At 47.3% G+C, this 10,927-nt stretch overlaps 1 protein-coding gene and 1 pseudogene across 1 annotated transcript; both read right to left on the bottom strand.

Moving 5' to 3' along the window:
- Positions 1–6,464: 6,464 nt before the first annotated feature.
- On the bottom strand, positions 6,465–9,357 carry LOC103626022 (phospho-2-dehydro-3-deoxyheptonate aldolase 2, chloroplastic-like). Its single transcript, XM_008646406.2, is given in 5 exon segments — positions 6,465–6,864; positions 7,493–7,738; positions 7,841–7,872; positions 7,875–8,116; positions 9,074–9,357. Coding segments are annotated over 5 exon segments (1,068 nt in total). The 5' UTR covers positions 9,343–9,357; the 3' UTR covers positions 6,465–6,585.
- A 576-nt stretch (positions 9,358–9,933) lies between these two features.
- Positions 9,934–10,501, bottom strand: LOC103628034 (uncharacterized; annotated as a pseudogene).
- Between the last annotated feature and the right edge of the window lie 426 nt (positions 10,502–10,927).

The following is a 10,927-nucleotide window of genomic DNA, read 5'->3' as shown; positions in this document are numbered from 1 at the left end:
GTGTTGGTAAGCGTGGTGCGGTGGATGCGGGGTGGGGGCGTGGATATATGGTGGAGGGTGTTGCTGATAAGTGTGCGCGACGACCCTTGGGTTGTCGGCCGGCTGCGCCCGTGCCATCCTGTCTCTGGTGGCCTTCGTTTCAGGGCAGTCTTTTGTTTGGTGGGCGCAGTCTTCGCCGTGGAAGAGACAGTAGAATCGGCGCGGCGGCTGCGCGCGTCCCCGGCCCCTACCGCGAGTTCCACTTCCGCGGCCCTGGGCGGGATATTCCTGGCGGCGAGGGGCATCACCAGCGGGGTGCTGGTTGGCAATGTTGTGCACCTGCTGCTGGTTACGGCCGTCTCGGCCGGAGTCTGGCTGCGGAGTCCTCGTCCACGTGCGGCTGGACTGTGGAGCGTCTTTGGGTTTCCTCTGGGACTCAACCTTGCACTGGTGGAGCTCTTCGGATTTGGCATATTTTTCAAATAGTTGATATAATTCCTGGAGGTTCTTGGGTGGGTCCTGATGCAATGGCTGTAAAGGACGTCGGCGCGGAGGCCACTGATGGCGTAGTGAATGGCGATCTGGTCGTCAACTGAGGGCAACTGTGACTTGAGTGTTAGAAACTTGCGGTAATACTCCCGCAGAGTCTCTTTTTCCAGTTGCTTGCAGAGTGAGAGTTCGGCCAAGGCGTCGGTGTCTGGGCGGTACCCTTGGAAGTTGAGCAGGAATTTGTCCCTTAGGCTTCTCCAGGAATCAATGGACAATGGGGGTAACCTGGTGAACCAGGTGAGAGCTGGGCCTTCGAGGGCGATGATGAAAGACTTGGCCATTGTGGCGTCGTCCCCTCCGGAAGATGCGACGGCGACCTGATAACTCATGATGTACTGAGCTGGGTCTGTGCTGCCGTTGTACTTGGGATAGGTCCCTGCCCGGAAGTTGGCAGGCCAGGGTGTCACTTGCAGATGTGGCGCCAGGGGACTTCGCTCGTCGAGGTAGTTGACCCCTTGAAATGGCGCGGCGTGTGGGAAGGCGTAGTCGCGCTGGGGGAAGTGCGGGTCTTCCACCTGCGCGCGGTGTTGCAGGGGTGGCCCGTGCTGCAGGCCGCGGTGGCCTTCGCGTATGTCTTCCACTTGTGCGCGTTGTTGCAGGGGTGGCCCATGCTGCAGGCCGAGGTGGCCTTCGCGCTGCATCAGCGCGATCTCCCGCTCGAGGTCCTGGGCCTTCTGCTCTTCGTCGCGTATCATTTGCCGCACCTTGGCTAGTGCAGACACGCACTGGCGCTTGGCCTCCAGTATCTCTTTTTGCCTCTGGAGATTACGGTTCTTGAGGCGCAGTGCGCGCAGCTGTAGCTGTTCTTCCGCTGAAACGCCAAGGACTTCACCGTCCTCAGTGAGGTCCGCGCCCTCCGGTGGGATGAAGCCGAGGACTTCACCGTCCTTGGTGAGGTCCACACCTTCCGGTGGGGCGAAGCCTGGGGGAGGCTGCGATTGTCCTTCAGGGCTGCAGGTGCGGAGGGCGTCGTCTTCAGCAGCCTCTTGGTGATTGGAGTGGGTGAGTGTGAGGGCCTTGCCCTTCCTTGCGGCCAGCAGTGCTGCCTTCGCAGCTAGGGCTGGAAAAAAAGCTCGAGCTCGATGAGCTGGCTCGGGCTCGCAGCAGCTCGGCTCGGCTCGGACCGGCTCGACGCTCAGAACGAGCCCGAGCCGAGCCTATTTTTGTGGCTCGTGAAAAGAGCGAGCCAGCTCGGCTCGGCTCGGTGCAGCTCGCGAGCTGGCTCGTGGCTCGATCCAACAACAATTTGTTACATAAAATCTTAATTAGCATATAATATTAGTACAAAGTAGACAATAATTTATGTTATTTGAGATTACTATACAAAAATAATCTATTTTCTATATTATATTAGTGATATATCTATTTTACTAATTTAAAATATATTATTTAAAATATTTTTAAGATTTTATATTATAATTTAGAGAACAGATTTAAATTTATAGTTGGGCTCGTTGGCTCGGCGAGCCGGCTCGCGAGCCTAGAGCGAGCCGAGCCGAGCCGCTTTTCCGAGCTCGCCGGATGAGCGAGCCGAGCCGAGCCGAGCTCGTTGCGTGAACGAGCCGCAACGAGCCGAGCCGAGCCGAGCTCGGCTCGGCTCGTTTCCACCCCTATTCGCAGCCTCGTCAGCCTTCGAGCTAGCTTTCTTGGGTGCCATCGCGGGTGGTTTTTTCTAGCACGAACGGTGGGCGCCAAATGTTGGAACTTGCTCACAGGCGCAAGTTGATCCAACGGGGGGGAGTGATAGCGCAAACAGGGTTTAGCACGAGATGGCAGAAGCTTTTTTTCATCTAGCCTCTCAAGGGCACTGTGCGGGGGTATTTATAGGTGTCCGGGTACGCAGCGTCCCGTGCTAATGACGCATGTGCCCTCAGACACCTAGGTTATCCCCGGAATATTCCCATAAAGCGGGGTTACAGACTGTAATTACAGGGACACCTTTATAAATTAGGCCCGTAACACGCAGCGGCCACGCAAGGCCTGTCACAATGGGCCGGATCACACGTGGGCCTCCGCGCTGGACGAGGCCGCACGGTGGGATGACCTCGCCACGGGTCTTCGTCCGATATCGTATGGGGCGAAGGGTGTCCTTGGTCGTTGTCTTGTCTCCGTTGGGCCGACGTTTAGGGCGAAGGCTCCGAGCGAAGGAGTCTTTGCCTTCGCCCCAACAGTGAACAAGCTACAGAGCTTATAATTAACATTATGTGCCTATAAAAAATAACCTATATAATTGATGGTTTTGATATAAAAATAAAGACAACATCATTACGATAAAACTAAATAGACCAAAATATTACCGTATATGCTACAAACCCTATTTTTCAAAAATTTGACAACATTGCTGATCTTTATCGTCGACAAGCACCAACTAGAAAAATCAGATAAATAGAGATTGTTTGGGCCAACGGAAGAAATGCGTGCTTATTCGCGTTCATGTACCAAGAGTCCAAGGCAAGCGTGGCGTGCAATGGACTGGAAGTAGAACTCTGGAAGAGATGAAAGAAGCAGCGGCGTGGCGGCTGAAAGATGTGTGTGCCGCGGAAGAGGAAGGAAGGAAGGTGCCTGGCACTTCCGGCTCGCGTCCCAGTTGCTGAATCCATGGCAGCAGCAGCAGCAGGACAAGAAACAACGCCCGTGGACGACAGACTGACAGAGACAGACGAGGCGAGCTAGCTAGCCCATCAGAGCGGCTTCAGTCTATCTGTATGAATTGCAGAAAGCACTAAACAAAACAAATCCATCAACTGTGGACCCTGTATATATCGATCAACGGCTAAGAAACGACTCAGATGAGGACCCTGGCCAATTGGATCTGGTCAAATTTTTTTTCAACTGGATCCGGCCAATTCTTTGCTTGAATTATTGTTGATATCGACAGTTCCCGCCTTAGTCGCTGGCTGCTAGCTACCAGGATTATTCGTGATATACGTTCAAGGCTTTATTATTATATCGTGTCTCAAATTCAACTTTGCCGCTGACCAAATTAACAGTGTCTCAGGAAAAATTCTGATCACGTGCCCAGCATCAGATACTGATATGAAACATGTTTGCCTACACAACCTATTAGTTTGCGTGTGTGACGAGAGAGAGAGCAGGGTCTGTAGAGCCAAGTTTGTTCGTGGTCACAGCTGAGGCTAGCATCGTGAGTGAGTAGTGCCGAGAATATGGATCGGGTTTTTTTTGGTAGCACGAGCATAGCTAAAAAAATAGAAGGAGGGCAGTGCCGGGCCTCAAATTTTGGCTCGTTGGGCCCTCGGCACGGCCAACACATATGGTTCGGGTTTGGGTCGGCACGGCTCAATTTAACTCATATTGTTTAACTAGATGTATGCCCGTGTGTTGCTACGGAGTCAATATGTAATGGTAAAATACATTGAGATGCGAAGTACTATGATAAAATGCATTGATATGCAAAAAAATAATTGTTATTCTATACTTTTGTTAGCAGTACTAAAAGTGGATGTTTGCATACCTAAAAATAATATAAAATTGTACATGTGCTTTGTCATTGACATCTCAAATAAAATACGTTGATTCCATAGAAGGATAGTGTAAATTAATAACAAAATCCAAAAATTCTCCATCATAGATAAATAGAGTTTAGATATTTAGATGAATAAGTATAAAATAAACTTTTGATAGATTCTAGTGTTTTTTGCAATTTCAGTATGAGAGATAAGAGATATACACCAGGTCACCAGGTATATTGCTCTGGAAATTTGAAATTACAAAGAGCATGCACGTACATTTATGCTTCTAAAATTATATTTTGCATGAAAACAAAGAATAAAGATAATCCATGACGAGAACATAACTTTTGAAATCTGTTTTACTGGATACGTAATATTCTGACTTCTAAGGAACATGTTAAGCATACAAAGTTCTATCATCAAAATATGACTTCTGAGGGAGACCAAGGAAGGGGAATTACTTGTGTTAATCGTCAAAATGTGATTTCTTCTTCCCTTTGGCCACACACAGAGAACAACCTGCGTGAGAAGAACAGCCACACCCAAAATAAGGCAAGATCTAAACAAATAGAAAAGGCAGGCATAATGAGGAAATCAAAGAAGGGTGCATCCCTTCCTTACTGCGGGATATGGTGAGCCAGACAGGAGCTACGTCAGTGATGAGGATGGGAGGCACGACGCTGCGTGAGGGAGAGCCATGCCTCTACCATCCACCACAGAGACTGAAGAGGCCAGTAGACAGAAGAACAAAGTGGATAAAGGTTCATGTGTAATTTACTCAATTGCCTTGATCGAAAAGAGTAAATGGGGAGAGGAAAATTGAATGGAGTCGAAAGAGATAGTAGGAGAAGAGACAGCAGCAGATCCGCAGATGTAGTTCCACGTATATTTGCTCACCATTCACCTTGCCTCGTATGTTGTTCTCATCCATACAGAAAACAAAGTGTGAAGCTTGAATGGTGCCCTCGCCGAGGCAGCCCCATTCACGGTAAAGCATTGTGCTTTTCTACCCAATAAGACGTATGATGGTGGCACCAGGTAAAGCATTGTGCTTTACATATTAGTGGGCTAAAAATATACAACTCTGCAACAGAAAAGATGGTGGCACCAGGTAAAGTGTTGTGCTTTTCTACCCAATAATTACATATGTGTTCAATACATGTTATAGAATGATACCTCTGATGCCCTTCCTGTTATGACAGTAATATGACATAATGCCAATATTTACTTTTTGTGTGAACTGTACCATGAATGCTTGACCCATTTATATATAACAAGAACAATATTGTGCACATACATGATCAATATTGCGCACATCAGCAAGATAACAAACATGTGTCATATCAGCTTGCAAGTAAAAGCACTGGACACATGTTGCTAAGGCAAGATAACAAACAGGTGTCATATGAGATATTGCTAAGGTAATAAGTATCATTAGTACCTCACCTTGCAGGCTTACACCCACCGAGCTTGGATGAACTCCTTGAGCGAGGAGACTATTGAGTGAGATGAAATCCGTCACCTGGAAGCTCCAAACTCCAGAACTCAAAATGTCAAAGAAATCTTCAGGGCTCAAAATAGGACAAGAAATTACCAGGTTACTAATTTTTGAACCCGAAACAAGAAATGCAACTCTAGTTGTGGTGCCTAAAGATAGAATGTTGTTGGCCATGTGGGAGATATTACCAGAGCATTCATTGCATCATTCAATGCCTCATGTGGCATATGCCATTCATCAGATATGATAGGCAACGTCGAGCATAAGTGGTTGGGGAAACAATTGTACCAACTTCGATAAACCGCATGATGAAGAACAATTAGAAAAGACCAAGACAACAATAGCCTTCAGGTAACTGCAATATACCTGTTCTAACAGCAATATTTTAGCGTATATAACCCAGAGCTGTTTTCCATTAGTGCCTTAATATATTAGGGATCATATTGGAAGACATCAAACCTATGACTCTAATCACATCCAATCATGCAACTCCAGCATCTATGTGACATCCATATAAAATAGAAGAGCAGAACACATTAAACCTAGGAATAGAAATCAATGGCAGTAGTAAAATCCTTCTGTCGAAATGCATTGTCACCCTTTTTTTTGAGTTCAACATATCTTGCATCTGATTCGTCCACATCTGGAACGAGAGCTGCAGCAAAAAATAAAGTATGAAGAGGATGACATAGCGACAAATATGAACATTTTGTCTTAAAAAATGTGATAGAAAACGTCAAATTTTAATCCACATGACGAACCAAAAAATATTCTAGCACAACAAAATCTTTACTGTTGAGATTAAGCACCTCTCATTTTAGTCCAGGCACTGGTGTTGAGTCTGGGCCTCCACGTTGCTCGTCCTCGACGACTCCGGCCTCCTCGACTTGCACGAAGACGACGACTGCTCTATGCTTGTCAACTGGTTAGTAGTCACAGACACCGTGTCCCGCGTCCTCTATTCTCCAGCATGTAACTTGTGCCAAGAGCACCCACCAGGCCTCCACACCAAGCATCAACAAATAAATAGGCATAATCTTTCGAGTCGCCGCAACTATCCCTCTACCTTCTCTATTCAGCTTCGGCAACTTAGAAAGCCAGTGGTGGCAGAGGCAGGCTATTGTTGAGCCCCGACCGCATCCTCCTCTTCCTAAGCCTCTCTGCAATGATGAAGGCGAGCTCCAGGGATTGGGAGGCATTCAACCTTGGGTCACAGTGGGTGTGGTAGCGGTCGCTCAGGTCATCGAAGGTCACAGTCCTTGATCCACCAATGCACTCGGTCACGTTCTGCCCAGTCATTTCAAGGTGGATGCCTCCTGGGTGACTTCCTTCTTGATCATGCATGTCGAAGAATGCGCGCACTTCAGCCTGTTAGATATGGAGTTCGCGATTAGAGCAATGGTGTGGTATCAGTTGGAAGGCCAGAATGGAATGTTCCTAGATCAAGTGTAAACACTCTAGTAGAAATACATGTCTAGAGTAAATGAGCAAACATAGAACTATACAGATCCAATGTGTCAACCAAATCATTGATCAAAGCATTGCCCTTAGAGTGGCATTTTAACATCCATTTATGAAGCTGAGAATACATCAGCAAATGGCTTCTATCAGAACTTAGGGTTAAAACTCATTAATAGCAGCACCTAAAATGCAGACCCAAAGTATGCTGCCTTAAAAATGAATTAACAATTTGAACATGGTCGTTTACCCCCCAGCCCAGCCAAGAACATTATTGACCTATTGAGGATAAGTAGCCTAGTGATCCTACTTCTATTAAATCATAAGTAGATACAATATTCCAGAAGTATGAAATATGCCCTTAAGCTCTGCAAGCTTATAGCCTTACAAAGTAGAAACATAGAGCAAAAGAACAGATGGGAACTTTAGGTATCGTTCCATATTCCTAATACAGCCATATGAATGCCCAAACGAAAACTGAGGTTCATTCAAATTGATCATAATAGGAACAAGAAGTTCCCGGTGGAAGGTCACTCACCAGAATTGAGTCGAATGGACGAGTCTTCAGGCCACAAGGGGCCTTGATGGTGTTTCCATGCATAGGATCAGTAATCCATGTTACAATCAATCCAGCATTGCGAACAACACGGATGAGATGAGGCAACTTCACTCTCATGTTCTCTGCCCCCATCCTTGTAATTATGATGATCCTTCCAGGTTTGTTTGAAGGGTTCAGAATCTCAATCAGCTTCACCAAGTCACTGGGGTTCATTTTGTCGCTCACCTACATTCCACAAAATACATGCCAATTTGATAGTCAGGATCACAGGACAAGTACAGTGCCTACATTTCACTTAACCAATAGAAAAAGGGATGTAAACCTGACCTTTATGCCAAGAGGGTTGGCAACACCACGAAGAATTCAACATGCGCTCCATCGAGTTGACGAGTGCGCTCACCAACCCACAACATGTGGGCCGAACAATCGTAGAAAAGGCCACTGGTGGAGTCTTTACGGGTAAGAGACTGCTCGTAGGGTAAGAGAAGGCACTCATGCGAGGTCCAGAAGTCAGTAGTCGTCATTATTGGGTGGTCAACTGTAAGCCCTGCTGCAGTCATGAACCCAAGAGCCTCATCCACCCTATGGGCCAATTCGCGGTACCTAGATGTCATTCCAATGAAAATACTCAAACCATCAGGTTATGATATTTATTTGACCATTTGCAAACACAAATTTTATTTCAACCAAAATTAGATGAACATTTCAGGTAATCATGTTGCAGTAACATATGATTAGCCAAGCTATTCTTGTAACTCTGGTTACAAATTGTTGTTTTACATGCGTCCTTCCGATGGATACTTGTAAGAACTTTGGTGGGGCAACAATTTCCCAAGAAAAGCCAAATACTTAGTCCCCAAAATATTATAAATTACATTTATTAAACAATATAGACTACAGTGATGTGATTAAATCAAAACCTTGAATGGAAAGAAAGACTGTATGCATTAAATATGAACAACAAAGAGGATTACATGGTCAGATTACAAGTCACATGTTTTATTGACTTGACAATAAAACTTTCTCACGATACCTTGTTTATCGCAAAAAATCAATTATATGCAACAAGGAGGTGGACTCAAAGATAGCGATGCCCTGCTAGCAGCTTTCTCGAAAGAAAGGGATATGTAAAGGGAAAGATCCAGTATGTTCTACTACAACTACTTGGACCCAACTTCGTACTACTGACTTATTATGGCCCAAAAGAGCCTCGTGATTTTTACACCACTGACGACCAACAAATGATCAAGAACCACAAAAATTGCTGAGCACCATTGCTCTATTTTAAGAATGGTTCTAGTTCCATTTCATATTTTAAACTTTCATCAAAATGTTAAGTATCTAAGAATAGTTATTTCCACTTTGAAATTAACACCAAAAGAGACGGATCCATGCTACCACTAGCAACCTATATCGCATAGGTAGTTATTTTTCCTCATCATATCATCGTGGTAACAACATACGTGCAAGAGATTATCGTTCTAACATGACAACAACTTCACAACCAACATAGCAAAAACGCTACTGAAAACCACAGGAAAGGGGGACGGTTTTTCTCACCTATCACCTTGCTCGCTGGGATCCATGAAATCGAGGTTCCACTGTGTGACGCGTTGCATGGCAGCGTAAGCTCCGGTCGCCAACACGCGGAGCAGGTTGAGCGTCGCCACCGACTGCGAGTAGGCGCGGATCATCCTCTGCGGGTCTGGCACACGACTCTTCTCGGTGAAGTCGTCGCCGTTGACGTTGTCGCCCCTGTAGCTTGGCAGCTTGACGTCGTCCCTCTCCTCCAACGGTTCAGACCTTGGCTTGGCAAACTGGCTAGCCATCCTCCCCACCTACCGTGCACAACAAAGTCGGAACAGGTCGGCTCAGATCTAGCAAATCGGCATGCCTGGTGAATTTGACGTGTTGGTTGGTATTGGTACCTTGACGACCGGCACCTAACCATCGAACATGAGCACGACGCCCATCTGGAGCAGGATAGAAAGGTGTCATGGATGTTGTTGGCGTGGAACTCCTTGAAGCTCTCAGCGCAGTCCCTCCTAGGTGCTCTTCGATGACCTGTTACATGCTGGGGAGCTATAGGAGGGTACCTGTTCTTGATCCAGAAAAAATGAAATCTTAGCTTGCTTAGCAGTCCCGTTCTTGCAATCTGCAGGCGCCAAAATCGAACAGAAAGAAAGTGAGCGGAGATGAAATCAATGGGAACAAAGGGATCAAGAACACGGGAAGACTTGAGATCTGAGGAGAGCCAACCTCGTGAATAAAACAGGCATAAAAAATCAAATCTCGCAGCGCGAACATGACCGATCTCCCCAAATCTGCGAAGAAAGAACCAAATCTCTCTCTCAGCTCCGTGATAGGTCGACTGATAAACGACAAACCTTGAAGTGGCTACAGAAGAACAGTGTGAGAAATCAGCCAGGAACCTGTTTCGCGGCGAGAAGGTCTACCCTCTTCCGGCATAGCACACACCTGCAATGCAAATTGGCAGATACATGCATCAATGCATGCCAACATATCATCCACACTAGTCACTCAAAATTTAGAAATCAACTAATAATTTCCAGATAAACTGTGAACCGACCCGAAATGCCGGGCAAACGCAACCACTGCCTTCCTTTCCTTCCACAGATCAACGATGGGCACCACCTTGCCGCTCAGATCGAACACATCGACCCCCTACAGCTTCTGCGCGAGCCCCTCCGACGGCGTGGCCTCCGCAGTGCTCCCTGGAAATCGCATCGAACGCAGCATGTGACTGAGAGAGTGAGCGTGGGGTACCGACCAATCGCTCCGAACTTGGCGCTAGGGAGGAGGTGGTGGACCGGCCGTGCTGTCCTCTGGTCGAAGAAGAGGCCGCCGACAGCCCCTCACGTGGAGACATTGCGCGGGCTGGTGCCTGGCCACGGTCGTCGCCGCAGCCGGGAGCGGGCCGGCGCTGGAGGCGGCCCGCGACATGATGAGCGGTGCGCGTGCGGCCATGCGGTGGGCGCTGGACTACTCTTTGCTGGTTAGTGGCGGCGAGCCGGCGAGACGGTCGCGGTGCGATTTGCGGAGGGATTTGCGGGCTTGAGGATCGCAGCGATCGGAGGTTTGCGGACGGGCGAGCATCACAGCGAGGTGGGCAGGCGGGTGGTTTGCGGTTGGGTTTGTGGGTTTGCGGCGAGGTTCGCGGCGGACGGCTCTCACGGAGGTTTGCTGATGGAATCGCGGCAGGGTTTCCGGAGGGCGGGCGGAGTCGGGGGCGGGGGCAGTCTACAGTAAGTGCTTAATAGTTAGTAGAGATTTCTTTAATTTAGTAAGTTATAAACTGTATATTGCTCTAATATTTGGACTTTATGTGGTTAAATGATGCTAACATTGTCTAATATATTTAATTTAGTAAGCTTTGTACTTTATGTTGTTGTA

This window comes from Zea mays, chromosome 5 (genome assembly GCF_902167145.1).
Source record: "Zea mays cultivar B73 chromosome 5, Zm-B73-REFERENCE-NAM-5.0, whole genome shotgun sequence".
In the NCBI taxonomy this organism is placed as follows: Eukaryota; Viridiplantae; Streptophyta; class Magnoliopsida; order Poales; family Poaceae; genus Zea; species Zea mays.
The sequence above is the reverse complement of the archived record's forward strand: the minus strand, read 5'-3'. Positions and strand labels throughout refer to the sequence as shown.